Raw genomic sequence first — 16,687 nt, forward strand, 5'->3', positions numbered from 1 at the left:
TGCCATATTTTACCCTTACATATGCTATAACCTCACAGACTACATTGCTATTATTTTTACAATTATAATTTTAAAGGGATATATATATATATATATATATGAAAAGTATTTTTTTAATTTACCTATATAGTTACCATTTCCAGTGATCTTCATTTCTTTGTGTAGACCTAGATATCCAACTGTTAGCATTTTCCTGAATACTTCTTGAAAATCTTCAACATTTCCTCTACTACATGTCTGCTGGTGATGAATTCCTTCAGGTCTATATGTCTGAAAAAGTCTTTATCTTTGTTTTTTTATGAACATTTTTCTAGGGGTACCTGGGTGGCTCAGTCAATTAAGCCTCTGACTCCTGATTTTAGCTCAGGTCATGATCTTAGGGTCCTAAGATCAAGCCCCACATGGGGCTCCAAGCTCGGCACAAAATCTTCTTGTCCCTCTCCCTCTGCTCCTTTCCCTGCTCACTCTCTCCCTCTCTCTCAAATAAGTAAGCAAATAAATAAATAAACAAAAAAAAACAAAATCTTCAAACATATTTTTCTAGGTATACAACTCTAGGTTGACAGCTCCTTTTTTTCAGTTCTTTAAAGATGTTGCTTAACTGTCTTCTGCTCTGCATTATTCCAAAATGAGAGATTTGCTGTCATCATCTGTGTTCCTCAAAATAAATTGTTTCTCTTTTCTTTGAATGCTTTCAAGATTTTTTTCTTTATCACTAGGTTAAATGACTATACGATAGTTTCCTTCCTGTTGCCAGGATGCTTAAGGTTCATTGAGCTTCTTGGACATGACAGTTTACTTTTTAACAAGTTTGAGACACTTTTATTCATTATTTCTCCAAATGCTTTTACTGACCCTCCCGCCCTCCATCTCACAGAGACTTCATATGCATATCAGCCTATTCAAGTTGTCCTATTAGATCACTAATATTCTGTTCCTATTTTTTAATTTTCTCTTGGTGTTTCATTTTGGATAGTTTCTATTGTTATGCCTTCAGGTTCACTAATCTTTTCTGCAAGTTCTAACACGCCATTAATCCTACCCTGTGTATTTTTCATCTCAGATGTTACAGCTTTCATCTCTAGAAGTTTAATTTGGATCTCCTTTATATCTTCCATATCTGCTTAACATGTTCAATATTTCTCCTAGGTTCTTGAGTATATGGAATACAAAAATAACTACCGTTCTGAAGTCCTTTTCTACTAATTCTATCATAGGTATCACTTCTGAGTTGGTTTCAAATGATTGATTTCTCTCATCATTATTGGCCTTTTCCCTAATTCTTTTCATGCTTGGCAATTTTTCATTGTATGCCAGACATTGTGATCTTTATTTTATTGATTGCTGTATATTTTTGTTTTCCTGTAATTTTCTTTAGATTTATTTTGGGATACAGTCATTTGGAAACAGATCCTTTCACATCTTACTGTTTGTTTTGTTGTGGTGGTGGTGGTAGTGGTAGTTATTTTAGTTGGGCCCAGAGCAGTTTAGTTAGGGTAATTTTGCCCCATTCTGAGGTAAAATCCTTTTAATGCTTCTAGTGACTTCTAATGCTTCTAACTCTTCACAGTGCCTTGGAAATTGTGAAATTTTCCACTCAATGATGGGAACAGTAACCATTCCTAGCCCTGCAGGAGCTCAGAGAATTTTTTTTTTCCTCTCTAATGGGTTTGGCTGGTTCTTTCCCCAACCTCAGCAGATTCCTCACATGCATGCACCAATCAGAAGTCACCTATTTGCTGGGATCCTCTGCACATCTCTGCATATCGTTCTCCTCTCCTACCTGCAAACTTCGACCACTTTGTCTCCTTGGAATCCTGGCTATATGTTCTCAACTCTGGGGCACAGTCAGGCTCAGTTTTGCACCCCTTCTCCATGGCCTAGAAATGCTTTCCACGTAGGAAGCCAAAGCAATCACAGCGCTCATCTTGTTAGTTTCCAATCTTTCAGGATCACTATTCTTCACTACTTAATATACAACGTTTTGAAAACTGTTATTTCTTCTATTTTGTCAGGGGTTTTTTTGTTGTTGTTACAGGCAGAAGGGTAAATCTGTTCCCTGTTACTCCAATTTAGCCTGCATCAGAAGTCATCTTTTATTTTAAACATAGTCAACCTACAAGTTTTATAACATTTTCAGATAATCCCAATATACACAGTCTCTGCAGGTCTGTTTTGTTGTTTATTTGTTCCTGTCAGATATTGATCTTGGTGCCTTGTTTTCTTAAGTGCTTGATTATTTTTGACTACAAAACAAAACAAAAAAAAAAATGAAGAAGGACTTCTGCTTCTAGGAAGATCCAGCATACATCTTTTCCTTACCTCCACTAATTACAACTAAAAACCCTGGACATTAGATATAAAACAAACATTAAAAACTGAAAATTGAAAAGAGAGCAGACCATCTACAGATCTTATAATCCAAAGAATGACATGGTGGTATATTCCAGTCTTAGATCTGAAGAAGCCTGGCAAACTAGAAATGCTAATAAGCACAGACAAAAATCTACTCTGTCTTGCTAAAGGACCAAGATAAAGGCAGTCTCTCAAAACACAAACTTTTGAAAAATAACCACTCTACTCCAGCCAAACACAACAACAACAACAACAACAACAACAAAACGGAAACAAAAACAACCCTGTGGCCCAACCCCCAGCAATGACCAAATGACCACCCTCACAAAGCTATACTAGGGACTCTAACACCTCCAATGAGGAAGAGTCAGAGTATACTAAATACTAAGTCAGAGAATACCAATACCAAGTATAGTCAGAGAATTACCACATACCAAGACTTCCATCCCACTGGCTGATAACTAGGCCTCTGCTTCCCTACCCCTTTCTCGGGGTGTCAGCAGAGACCATGCCAGTAGTAAAGAGGAGCTACAAACCCCCCTTCAGAGGTCAATGGAAGCCAAATGCTTAATATATGGGTTGTTTTTGTATCTTGCGTTTTCCTTTCTTATACACTGCTTTTCTTTGTCTCTTTTATTTATATTCCTTTATAAAATTCTGCTTCACATCTACTTCTTTTAGATTTACTTATTTTTATTAGTTGTCCCTTGCATTTGTCTCTTTTAATTTCCTTATATTTTATGTTATCTTTCTCAAGCAAAAGAAAATAAACCTGGATGATGAAGACTAGTTATGATGATAAGTTATACCCAAAAACAAATTACAGTCTTTTTCCTTTGGTCTAAACGACCTTGCAGTAGTACACCAAGTCATTTATAGCAGAGCCCCTAACAGTTTCAAAGTTTAACCTCCAACCTTAAAATCCCTAAGATGATTAATTAAATTATTTATATAGAAACACAAGACAGGGGCACCTGGGTGGCTCAGTGGGTTAAAGCCTCTGACTTCGGCTCAGGTCATGATCCCAGGGACCTGGGATGGAGCCCCACATCGGGCTCTCTGCCCACCGGGGATCCTGCTTCCTCCTCTCTCTCTGCCTGCCTCTCTGACTACTTGAGATCTCTGTCAAATAAATAAATAAATCTTTAAAAAAAGAGAAAGAGAGAGAGAGAGAGAAAGAAAGAAAGAAAGAAAAAAAGAAACACAAGACAAAGAAGCACAAGACAAAATTCTCTCCTAAAGTAACAAAAATTCTACCTTAAGCAGCTTATACACAATGAGGGGAAAAAAACAACAAACAAAACAATTTCAGTGCTTATCAATGCCACAAAAAAAAGATAAGATTAGGAGTTACAGAATAGAGAGGTGAGGGCAAGTTGTTTATGATAGTAAGAAAGGACTTTCTCATCAGGTGACAGTGGGTCAATCAACTAGGTAAGGAGGAGATGCTAGCCAAGAAATTTAGGGAAATACATTTCCAAGCAAAAAGAAAATCAAATGTTAGCGCTGTAAAAGAATAAGCTTCAAGTGTTCAAGAGACGGAAAGAAAGCCAGTGTAAAGAATGAGACGAAAAAGCAGAAGTCAGAGCCTTGTAAGCCAGAGTAAGGCATTTGAATTCTATTTGGTGTCTAGTGGGAAGGGAAGGTTTTTCTGAGTTTTAAGCAGAAGATCAACATGCTGTAATCTGTATTTACAATGACTCTCACTTCCACATATGGAAGAGAAACCACAGGAAGACAAGAGTGGAAAAATGCAAACAAGAGATGTTAGGGCTCGGACTACAGTTATAACTGGAGGTGGCGGGTCACTTTAAGATCCAGAATATATTTTAGAAGTGGAATAAGATTTCCTACTGGATTGAAGTGAGAGTATAAAGAGAAGAAAGAGTGAGAACTCTAAGTTTCTGGCCTGAGTAACTGGATGGATGGATGATGTCATATGCTCCAGAGGGAAGGCTTAGGGGAGCAATTTGAGAAAGGGTGCTTATAATTGTTTTTTTAACTTAATACTTTGTTTCTTTCTTTCAAGTTCACCTGTCAAATTTCTCCAACTAGTTTATAATCCATTTTGTATTTCTTTTGTATCCTTATGTGCCCAGCACAGTATTGATATATAATAAGTAGCTGCTAAATCTAATTAAATTCAAGTGGCCTTACAAGAAAACATATGAATCAACATTTTCAAACCTTATGTTTAAAAAATCAAATACAGATGTTTTAATCAAGGACACTGCATTTTAAAATTAAAACACAAATGCTAGAAGCAGGCCTACTAAATATATATTTACAATTTTAAAACATGCACTGTTGAATGCTTGGTTGCATAAATGAAACTGCAGAGAAAAGTTTTCAAAAGGACCTATATAGAAAGATTTTGAAATGTCATAAATTATAAATTAAACTAAACATAAATTAACTACACCTAACATCACATTTTAAACAACTGTTAGCAGTATATGATGAACTTTGAAAGACTGGGAACCTGTCATTGTCACAACAAACATAATAAAGGGAAATCTTACCAATGCAAACTTGTATGTGCTCTCTTTAAAATAATGTTGTGGCAAAGTTGAATCTAAGCAGCGGGTGTTCTTGCTGTAATTCGATTTAGTACATCAGCCCACCATTTTAGAGCCATATCTTTCGCAGAAGCTAGAGAAAACACTTAGTTCTTTACACCCTGTCTATACTTTTCATATATTTCGTACTTTAACAACTAATTATCAATTCTAAAAAACTATACTATTTTTAAAATTGTACACTTTTCCTTCCAAAATTGCTAACAAACACATAACAAGAAACCATTCTCAGATGGCTAGTAAGTCAATTGCCTTAAGTTTGTAATTCTTTTTTTTTTTTTTTAAAGACACATTTATTCAGCGTCATGATCAGACTATTACATTTAGCAATCAACAGCATGGGTGCAAAAAAAAAATCTACATTAAAACCCTTTGTTGGAATGCTTTACACTTTCCACAGAACAGAAACTAAAATAACCTGTTATACAATTAGTCACAAATACAGTCCTCGAGTTTTTTTGCCCATACACATGAGTATTGTCTAAAACATGTCTTCTTTGTAGCAGCTAGGCCCTGCCACCACTGTGCTTGGCTGAGTTCACAAATCTGTTGTAACCTGTAGCTTCCCTGTCACTTCTCTGGCTCTCCTCTCCTGCTAAGCTTTGTTTCCTGGCAGTAATTAAAACCTTCTGCCACTGCCGTAGCTGCTGCTGCTGCTGCTGGAACCACCATAGCCACCTTGGTTTCGTGGTTTGGCGAAGTACTGGCCTCCACCACCATAAGGGCCAGAGCTTCTGCCTCCAAAATTGCCTCCTTTCATGGGTCCAAAATTTGAGGATTGATTGTTGTAATTGCCAAAATCATTATAGCTTCCACCACCTCCAAAGTTGCTTCCACTACCACCGCCATAGCCGCCTCCGCCTCCGTTGTTATAGCTGTCATAGCTGCCACTCCCGCCATAGCCACTGCCCTGGTTTCCATAACCCTGTCCACCACTTCCATAGCCTCTGCTTCCTCCAGAGTAACCAGGGCCGCCTCCTCCATAACCACCATCATTACCAAATCCGTTATAGCCATCCCCACTGCCACCATATCCACCACCACCTCGACTGCCACCAAAGCCACCTCGACCACTGAAGTTTCCTCCGCGACCAAAGTTGTCATTCCCACCAAAACCACCTCCACGACCACCACCAAAGTTTCCAGAACCACTTCGACCTCTTTGGCTGGATGAAGCACTAGCCATCTCTTGCTTAGAGAGCGCTTTCCTTACTTCACAGTTGTGGCCATTCACAGTATGGTATTTTTGAATGACAATCTTGTCTACAGAATCATGGTCATCAAATGTTACAAAAGCAAAACCCCTCTTTTTGCCACTGCCTCGGTCAGTCATGATCTCAATCACTTCGATTTTCCCATACTGTTCGAAATAATCTCTTAGATGATGTTCTTCAGTGTCTTCTTTAATGCCACCAACAAAAATCTTTTTCACAGTTAAGTGGGCACCAGGTCTTTGAGAATCTTCTCTTGAGACAGCCCTCTCTGGTTCCACAACTCTTCCATCCACCTTGTGTGGCCTTGCATTCATGGCTGCATCCACCTCCTCCACAGTGGCATATGTGACAAACCCAAAGCCTCTGGAGCGCTTGGTGTTTGGGTCTCTCATTACCACACAGTCCGTAAGTGTTCCCCATTGCTCAAAATGGCTCCTCAGACTCTCATCGGTTGTTTCAAAGCTCAGACTTCCAATGAAGAGCTTCCGCAGCTGTTCAGGCTCTTTAGGAGACTCTGACTTAGACATGACGGAGGTGGGAGGGGAGACTTTAACGATGCTTACTCGGCGGCGTCCACGGGCAGAAAGGCTTAAGTTTGTAATTCTTAAAACTGCTAGCTAATCCTTAAGGCTAAAAACTATTGATCTAATAACTGAGACTTGCCAGGGCTTACTGACAGATACCACGGGTAATAAGAATAACTGTAAGATAAGATACTTTGATAATAACAAAAGCACTAATAGAAATGCCCTTTATTGGGCACCTGGGTGGCTCAAGTTGATTAAGCAACTGCCTTCTGCTGGGGTCATGATCCCAGAGTCCCAGGATCTGTCCCACATGGGGCTCCCAGCTCCATGGGGAGTCTGCTTCTCCCTCTGACCTTCTCCCCTCTCATGCTCTCTCTCTCTCTCTCTCTCTCTCTCTCAAATAAATAAATAAATAAATCCTTTAAAAAAAGAAAGAAATGCCCTTTATTTAGAGTATCTGACTCTTCATCTGTTCTCTATAACACTAACACAAACACAACTAGCAGAAGGTATACTCAAAATTGCATAGTAGAAACACTAGACTGTTTTCTGCTTTGAGACAACTATCAACATATTCCTCTCCCAAGTAAAGCAGAAGGTCCCTCAGAAGCAGAAACCATATAACCTTGTTTATTTTAATGACTCCAATTGTACTTACAGTGTCTAACACAGTAGATGCTCAACAGTTCTTATCCTTTTTTGGCTCCTAAACCTTGACCCCAGCCTGGCAATCCTTGGAAAGGTAAGAATTTTGTCCCATGGTCACCAATGACATGTCTCAAAGATAGAGCTGCCTCCAGGTTCCCTCCTTTCTTCAAGTCCCATGTAATTCATAAAACTTTCTGATTGCTCCTGCCCAAAGCTAACTTCCTTTTCTAAAGTTTAAAAGACTGTATTGTCTTATCACATATTTGACATGAATGTACTGTCTTGTACTATTAATTACCTATTCATTTTAAATTCAGATCTAGATATACCTGTACCCTCAACAAAACTAATTTTGAGGACAGAATAATGGTTTATATTTGTGTCCCAATACACCAAAAGTGCTGTGCATGCAGTAAATATTTACTAATAAAAATTACAATAAAGATAATATTGAAGCCAGTTCTGCATATTCTTCTAGCTCGTACTCATTCAAAGGCAGTCAATGCCTTTGAAATCTTCTGGTCAAAATGACTAAGAACAGGTAACTATCATAGCCAAAAATAACAAGATGATATTGTTACTAACCAAACAGTTATTATTTCATTGTCTCCGAACATTTTGAGGGGGGGCTGTGTATATATGTATACATATATGAAACCAACCCATTATCACAAAGATATAACAAGAAGTGGAAAGGTAAGAGTACAACCTCCAAAAAATGATTATTTAATAGCATGAGCAATAAAACTATACAGCACAGTAACAAAAGATGTCACAAAATAATATGTCCCCAATTTTTGAAAATTTGAAAAAGGGTACATAATGTGTAATGTGAATGTGCATCTATGTCCATGCATTTATGTATACACACTGGAGGAGAAGGAAGGACATAAAAAACACTAAACTGGTAATAATTACTACACGGTAAAATTACAGATGATTTTTACGTTGTTTTTTAATGCTCCTCTGTCTTTTCCAAATCAGAAATACATACCTAATACAATAAATAATTTTAAAATAAAAACTCCTAACATTTCAAAATATTGTTGTTGATGTTATAAGCCAACAACTTAGTCTAGTAAGCAATACAATCAAGTGATACAACAAAGTTATTTCTTAAAGCTGAATTCAGTCTCTCTGAAAATATTTAAATCTTTACCTACTCTGCACCAACTACTCTCCTACTAAAGAAACAGCTTTATAGTAATAGTATAAATAAAAGGCTCTATTTAGATAAAGAAAATCAAGCTTATTAGGTTATCACTGGTACCCAGAATATATTATGTATAAGTTCACTTTCCTTTAAACATGGTCAAAGTCTGTTTAAAAGACCTTCAACCTCATTAAAATTTTGTAGTTAATGATAAAAATCCTTAATAAAAGATCAAAATTAATTTTTTTTTTGTTTTTAAAGATTTTATTTATTTATTTGACAGACAGAGATCACAAGTAGGCAGAGAGGCAGGCAGAGAGAGAGAGAGAGGAAGGGAAGCAGGCTCCCTGCTGAGCAGAGAGCCCGATGTGGGGCTCGATCCCAGGACTCCGAGACCATGACCTGAGCTGAAGGCAGAGGCTTAACCCACTGAACCACCCAGGCACCCCCAAAATTAAGTTTTGATTCTCGTCTTAAAAGAAAGGTTCTCTATCTTAACTACGGTAAATACATCAATATAATTTTGATACTACTATAATTTTGTAAGGTATTACTACCAGGGGAAACGGAGGGTATGTGAGATCTCTTTAGTATTCCTTACAGCTGCATATGAAGCTACGTATGATTCCTTCATCTAAAGGCTTATTCTTAAAAAATACAATACATTAATATGTTATTAATATATTGATATAATATATTAAGGGCAATCTCCTACATTGATTATATCAAACAAAGTCAAAGATCATCTCTCCAGGAATTAACAACCTAAACCAGGCAACACACACAAAAAAAGGTTGTGAAACTTTACTTAGAATTTAAAGGAAAGTATTTAAATACAAATGGTATTTGGGTATTAAAGTATATACCATGTGGTAGTATAGAAAAGCATGTTCATGGTTAAAGAAAAAAAAAACACACACATTAAAATTCAAATCCATTCTAGCATGAAGGAGAAATAGTTCTAAGTTTCTTGAAAAGTGAGAAAGAAGAGCAATACCCACAATAGGTTGGTATCACTATTATGGTTCTCACAACATGCTATAATCTATATTCCAGTCCTTTCCAAACATTACTATTTCTACTGTGACTTCTTCACTAGGCAGCAAACTCCACAAGTATAAGAATCATCTTCATCCTGTCTATCAGCAGGCAGCATGGTAACGGACATATGATAAATGCAGAGCAAAAATTAAATTATTTTATACCTGAAATGAGTATTTATATAGAACTTTGAACTATTTTCTCTTGTTAGAGAATTCAAGAACTCCTCAGATAAATAAATATTTTTTTCTTAGCTGAATTTTTCAATGTTGCCTATTAATTCTATTAAGCAACTTTAAATTTTTTTCATATAAATATATTTTTAAATAATGGACTTAGCAATGAAAATTATATAATCTTGATTATATAGTTACCATAAAGAATATTAGACTAGACAACACTGATTTCATTCTTATAAACTTTGAAAATTTAGAAGACCCGCTAATTATGTTATTAAATATACTCAGATTGGAGATGGGACCAATGTTCTAATGTCCAAGAATAATGACATCACAAAAGCTCATCCTTAAATCATTTTCCCATAAGAAATGGCAAGAGAAACAGAGTATGAATACAGAGAAAGAGATAGAGGTATATATCCTAGCAAAGATGAAGATCTACGCTTAAAGAAAAGAATAGTCATGAAGGGCAAAGGGCAGTGAATCACTTTCTTCCTGAAATAAATGGAAATAAGTCACATATGCTAGGAATAAATAGATGGCATCAAGGTTCTTTTAAACATTTAAGACTATCCTTCAAAACAGAGACAGAAGAGCTTCTGAAATTTCAGTAGCTTTCTTTTCCTTTTTTTTTTTTTTAAGGGAACTTGATTTAAAAAAGAAAGATAAAAAAAGTACATGGGAAAACTTCAAAAGCAACAACAACAACAAAAAAGGAATTACTTACCAAATTGGCCATATAAATTGTGAGCAGCCCTCTCCTGCAAATAATTTTAAAAAGATAATTAGATTAAGCATCCATTTGACTTAATAATCGCTTTATCATTTTTTTAGAAATCAAAACGATTATCAGGAAGAGTTAAGAAAAAGGACAGATTACACTGAACTTAGTTTTCAGTACCCTAACAACTGGATCTAAATAGATTCTACAAGTCATTCTATTCAGTGCTCATTAAACATTCTATTTTGGTGGTCATTAATTGAAATAATTTAAAATTATTATTGCCTTATAATTATTAACTAGATTAAATGTAATGGTCATTTCACAATATATACCATTATTGAATGATTATGTTGTATACTTGAAACTAATATAATGTTATGTGTTAATTATATCTTTATTTTAAAAATTACTATTATCATTATGAATTAATAGAAAGAGGATTATAATTTGCCATTAATCTACATTTACGCTAGAGAATTCTAAATTTAATAAAGAACCCTAAAGAATTCATCTTGCCAAAAGGTCAAGGTCAAGGCCAAAACAATGCACATTTATGGCAAAAAAAAAAAAAAAATCAGGTCTTCTATTTATTTCACACACAGTACAACTGTTTATTAGATGTCCTTACAAATCATATTAAACCACGTTGGTTTTAACTTCATTGTTAAGTGAGAAGTTAGGCACTAAATGAACTTTCTAATGCCAAAAGACAAACGAACGTTCAAGAAACAGTCACTTTAGGGAAAAACTACACACTTATCAAACTTACTTAATGAAAATAAAGGTAGAAACTCAAAGAATATTTAATCACTTCATCTAACTTATACTGCATGTAAAACCATAAATAAAGCACATCCTATTCTTTAGGAAAGAAGTCTTCAATGTTTTAAGAGTTTAAGGGCAGAGTTAAAATAAACATTGATGGGGCACCTGGGTGGCTCAGTCAGTTAAGTGTCTGCCTTCAGCTCAGGTCATGATCCTGGAATCCTAGGATCAAGCCTCACATGGGGCTCCCTGATCAGTGAGGAGTCTGCTTCTCCCTCTCTTACTGTCCCCCCACCACCACTCTCTCTCACTTTAAAAAATTTTTTAAAAAAAGAAACTTTGAAAATTATAAAAACTTATTTAGAGTTTCAATTTTGAAAATTTCTAGTACTTAAAAAAAAAAACTTTGTAAATAAAACAAGTACCAATATCAAATCATTTTCACTTAAATTTCATGCCAGGTCTTCATATTAACATTGTCAATGAAATCTTGAAGTCAGATCCAGTCATATATAACCTGGATTTTTCACTATTGAAAATGGCTTAATAAGATTTCTAATATCACTAAAGCCACATGGAGGCCATACAATCTAACTGAACTGAAGCTCAAAAACCAGGGTTTCATTTAACTTTAATTCTTTGGTACTCTGTAATTTAATTTTGTCATTAAAATGAGAGAACAAGGGGCGCCTGGGTGGCTCAATAGGTTAAGCGTCTGCCTTCAGCTCAGGTCATGATCCCATGGTCCTGGGATGGAGCCCCACATTTGGCTCACTCAGCAGGGAGCCTACTTCTCCCTCCACCTGCCGCTCCCCGTACTGTGCTCTCTCTCACTGTCTTTCTCTGTGTGTGAAATAAATAAATAAAATCTTTTTTAAAAAATTAAACTAGGGAACAAGACTAGTTACCTAACTTACATTTAAACATAAAAACTATTTAAGGAGAAAAAAACATACATTTATCACTAACATATAAACATAATGTTGGACCTACTCTGGTTGAAAGGGGTAAGGAGATCTAGGCGAACTCATGGAACCAAACTCTGCAGGCAATGACCCTGCTCAGCAGGTCCTAACACACCTTAGTAAAACAACAGAATTCTTTTTTTTTTCCATTTTATTTTATTTCTTTTCAGTGTTCCAAAATTCATTGTTTACGCACCACACCCAGTGCTCAATGCAGTACGTGCCCTCCATGATACCCACCACCAGGCTCACCCACACCCCCAACACCCCTCCCTTCCCAAATCCTGTTTGTTTCTCAGAGTCCACAGTCTCTCATGGTTTGTTTCCCCCTCCAATTTCCCCCATCTCACTTCTCCTCTCCATCTCCCAATGTCCTCCAAAAACGAAAGAATTCTAGCGCTCCTCTAAAAAGGAATTTTAAAATCAATGATAAGATGATCTCATAGCTTTCTTGTCTATGACTTGTACAAATGAACTGAAATTGTTCTTACTCATCTTTACTGACCTTATCAGTTCCTACCTAATTCTAAACCAAAGGTGTTCTACTAGTACTTATTTTAAGTAAATTAAATAAAGAAAAATTAGGGTAACATCAACATCCAAGAGTCACACATACACAGAAAACTTAAATCCTTCTCAAGTGATACCTATTCTTACCAAAAGCTATTTACATATGAAGAAAAAAATCAACACACTTAATCACAAAACCAAAACCAAAGTGTCTCTCCAATTTCAGTGGCAGTGTTGATTATACATTTCCTTATGAAGTAAACTACTGTATTTGTCCCACTAATCTATTTCCATCTCTAAAATTCAACAAATTATCAACCTAATACTGTAACTGTTTATCTTTAACTACCAGGCAAAGATTAGATTATCTTGTTTACCTTCACATTTCACACACCTACAATAGTACCTGGCATCTAATAGGCATTAAACAAATGGTTATGGAATCACTAGAGGAAGTGTTACTAGGAACTTAGCCCTGTAAAAAGGAACAGACAAGAGACATACAGTATGTATAGAAATATAATCACAAAAGACAGCCAATAAACGGGAGGGAAAATTAGTGATATCAATTGATCAGCAAGCAAAGATGTGATCAGATTATTTTACATATGCATAAAATTTAATAATCTACAAGGTACAATCAATACTTGAAATCAGAGTTTATCCTCTCAATAGTCCTATGCAGTGTAGACACTATTATCCTTACTCTATCGAAAACCGAGAATCAGAAAAGTGTTTGCCTCACAAAGACAAAAGTAGCAAAGACAAGTTGGGATTAGAAGTCAGTTCCATGTTCTTTCCAAAGCGCTGCTTCTAAGACAGAAAATCTGTCCCTAACTTTCCTTTAAATTCTGCAATGACTTGTTTAATACAATATCCTAACAGGCTTCTGTGCTTTGAGAGTAAGTAAAGCCCTGACACACTCCTACTACTGGGAAAAAGCAGAGGATGTATTGTTATTAAATTACATCCTATCCTTGTCTCTAGTCCCAATTTACTGTTCTCAAATAATGAGGAAGAGCACCTCCTTCCCAGCTTTATCTGAATTCCAACCCAGAACTAAGAGCCTCAAGAATGAACAAACAGTATCTGAGAAGGGCAGGACAGGCTGTATTACATAGCAGACTCTTCTTGGCCGGTTTCCCTGGGGCGATGTCTTGAACCTCAGCTCCAATGTCAATTTGGGAGGTGCAGAATATCAGAATATTGATTTATCTTATCACTTCTCCAGGGATGTTCTGTATCACAAGAAACTGACAAGTCAATTAAATGCCATTTTATTATTTACCACTTGACTATCTCTAGCCCAGATCTGAAGACCAACAGGTCACTCCCTTCTTGGTTGAGTAAATTCTCTCTGGAAACCAAGTTACCTATTAAAATACTGCTACGTCAGTGATGGGGAAGGAGGAGGTGCCAATAAGAACAGAAGGTGGCCTAGGCCTAACTAGGAAAGGCTAGGGCCAAGAAGAACAACAGCTTTTTAAATTTCACAGGAGATTGTGATACACAAATACTCCCATTCTTCTCAGAATCACTGGATCCAGGGAGAGGTGAAGCTCAGTGAGCCACAAATTTTTTTTTTTTTTTTAATATGGGAAGGGGTGAAGCTCTTCAACTTGCCTGCAAAATTTAAGGCGCTGTGCACAGCAAGGGGTACTATCTAAAAAAGTCTTAAGAACCACTGTTTAAGAACTCTGTGTAATAAGAGTATTACTATTCCCACAGGAAAACATTAAAATAATTAAATTTTCTTAATACCTCAGTAGAGTAAAAGGTATTCATCCTCACACTCTGCTTAAATTCTAAATTTTATTATCTTCTAACAACATTATTGTATCTAATTAGATGGGCAATTTTTTTTCTTTTTCTGGAAACATTAATGTATATATTCTTTGGCTAACCTACTGAAACTTTTGAACAACATTGTATATAACACATTTCATAACTAAGGTAATTAGGGACTATAGCAGGCATGGTATAACTTCTAAATTCTAAACGCTGATATATTCTTTCTCTGTCTCTCTCTCTCTCTCCCTCTCTACACATATGTTTTATGTTCTACAAAAAAGGAGAAATTACAGATTAAAGAAAATCAAAGTGGAATGTCGTAACACCTGTAATGGCTTACTAAGAGATGCTGTTTAATCATCTCAGAAAGTCTTTCAAGATAGAATAAATTTTCATCTCCAGAATGTTTTAGAACAGTATAAAAATCCTACCTTAAAGTACAGGAACAGATAAAATATGAGCAAGACTTCATAATCATATACTGTTATATACAGCAGATAAAACAGAGTAAACACTTCAGAAGACTACAAGGTAATTTAAATTTTCTTCCTGTAACGATAACACGACACTGACACTGACGATGTCAAGAATTTACAAATCAAATTCATGGTATTTTATTCACACATTATAGAATTCATTCATTCTGATCATGTCTGCCTTGGAGTTTCATAATAACAACAGTATAATTTAACAATTCAACCCATGAGTGTGTTTAGAATAAATATGCAATTTTTGATATTTTAATACATGTTCATGTTTGAGCACCCCGCAGTTTCAACTTACCTAAACTAATACTAAATATCAAAGCAAATTCCATAGCAATTCTACAAAACAAAATCCATCAGAACAACTTTCTGAACCACAAACAAAGCACTTCCTAGAAAAAGAAAGAGAAGACTAGTTCTTAACAGCCCACCTAGGGACAAACTAGATGTTACGCATGCTTCCTGCTGAGTTACTATGATCACAGTTCTTTGTGGCACAAATTTTTTAAGAAACCCTGGAAACAACTTCAAAGTTTTCTCAGAATCCCACAGTGATACGATTAAGATTTAAGTAAATTGCCCTCTTACAAGGTGTCAGGAACTAGCTGGCAAAGCATGCCTAATTCTATAATGGGAAGGAGTGAGGAAGACTGGGAAGGATTGATGGATGGATGGATGGATGGATGAGTTGAAGAGAAGGAAAAAGTAGGAAGGGAAAAAAGCTAACCCAATATAGATGACGACGTCCTTATGAAGATTAGATAGATCATTACTTATGTCTCTGTATCTATATGCGTGCACCACATATGTGTGGATGTGTGCCTAGTCACTGTACGTTCTCACCTCATTAAATGCTTTGGAAAAACTGAATACACAATTGAGTACAAAATATATAATCTTTGAGTAAAAATTTCATTATTAAATAAGGTTTTATAGATTTAAAAATTAGAACTAGCACTACCTGCTAATTTGAAAAAAAAAATACTGCTAATCTTCCATATTCTGTAATGTCCATTCTATTACTGGTTTTATTAACTATGAACTGTATGAATATCACAATGGACAACTTAAATGTTGCTGTTTCCCACCTTCTACCCTCAGACTTCTTATTCTGGGTTTTTACATTCTAATCTTCTCACATAGCCTCAATGACTACCTTTAAGAAGAAAACTTCTAATTTTTTTTTTATGACTACTACTACACTTCTGCTGAAGCTAAACTCACACTTGAGGCTGCCTACTGGCTGTCTCCACCAACATATCATTGATTTTCTTCATTAATTAAAGGCATAATCACATAGTCCTTTTCCTTAAAGTAAAAGCTGTAATATTAATAAACTTCACATTGGGCACTAGCTGTATTAATTTTAATATACACATAACTTCAACCTCTGTAAGTTACATATATTCTTTTAAGGGATTTTTATATTTAATGGAATCTTAGTAAAAATTTGTGGTAAGCACAAAAAACTTTTTTGAAGCAAATAGGCTATTAACTTTTGCACAATTTCAGATAAACACAGAATAGACTTAGTAATTTTTATAAATAAGATACACTATAAAACAACTTGTAAAAAATTAAGCAAAAAGTTTGCTTTCCTATGTTTTAAGGTTAACTCCCAAATTTTTTTTTTTAATCTGCTGTTTAGAAAAGTAAGTCACTACCTTCTGGATGATACTAGAAGAATAAAATTTAAAGTTTTTAATTAGATCCTAAAGTAGGATTTGTGGTTGCTATACATATACACACAC

The 16,687-nt window shown here is 35.6% G+C and overlaps 1 protein-coding gene across 1 annotated transcript in view; it reads right to left on the reverse strand.

Annotated features, from left to right (window-relative positions):
* The window catches only part of TMEM135 (transmembrane protein 135), a 243,514-nt gene that overhangs the window by 186,184 nt on the left and 40,643 nt on the right, over nt 1–16,687 (reverse strand). The window contains exon 4 of the mRNA XM_032852853.1: nt 10,424–10,457. Coding sequence (XP_032708744.1) covers nt 10,424–10,457 — 34 coding nt within the window. The remainder of the gene's footprint in view (nt 1–10,423; nt 10,458–16,687) is intronic.

This window comes from Lontra canadensis, unplaced genomic scaffold (genome assembly GCF_010015895.1).
Source record: "Lontra canadensis isolate GAN:19392208 unplaced genomic scaffold, GSC_riverotter_1.0 scaffold7, whole genome shotgun sequence".
In the NCBI taxonomy this organism is placed as follows: Eukaryota; Metazoa; Chordata; class Mammalia; order Carnivora; family Mustelidae; genus Lontra; species Lontra canadensis.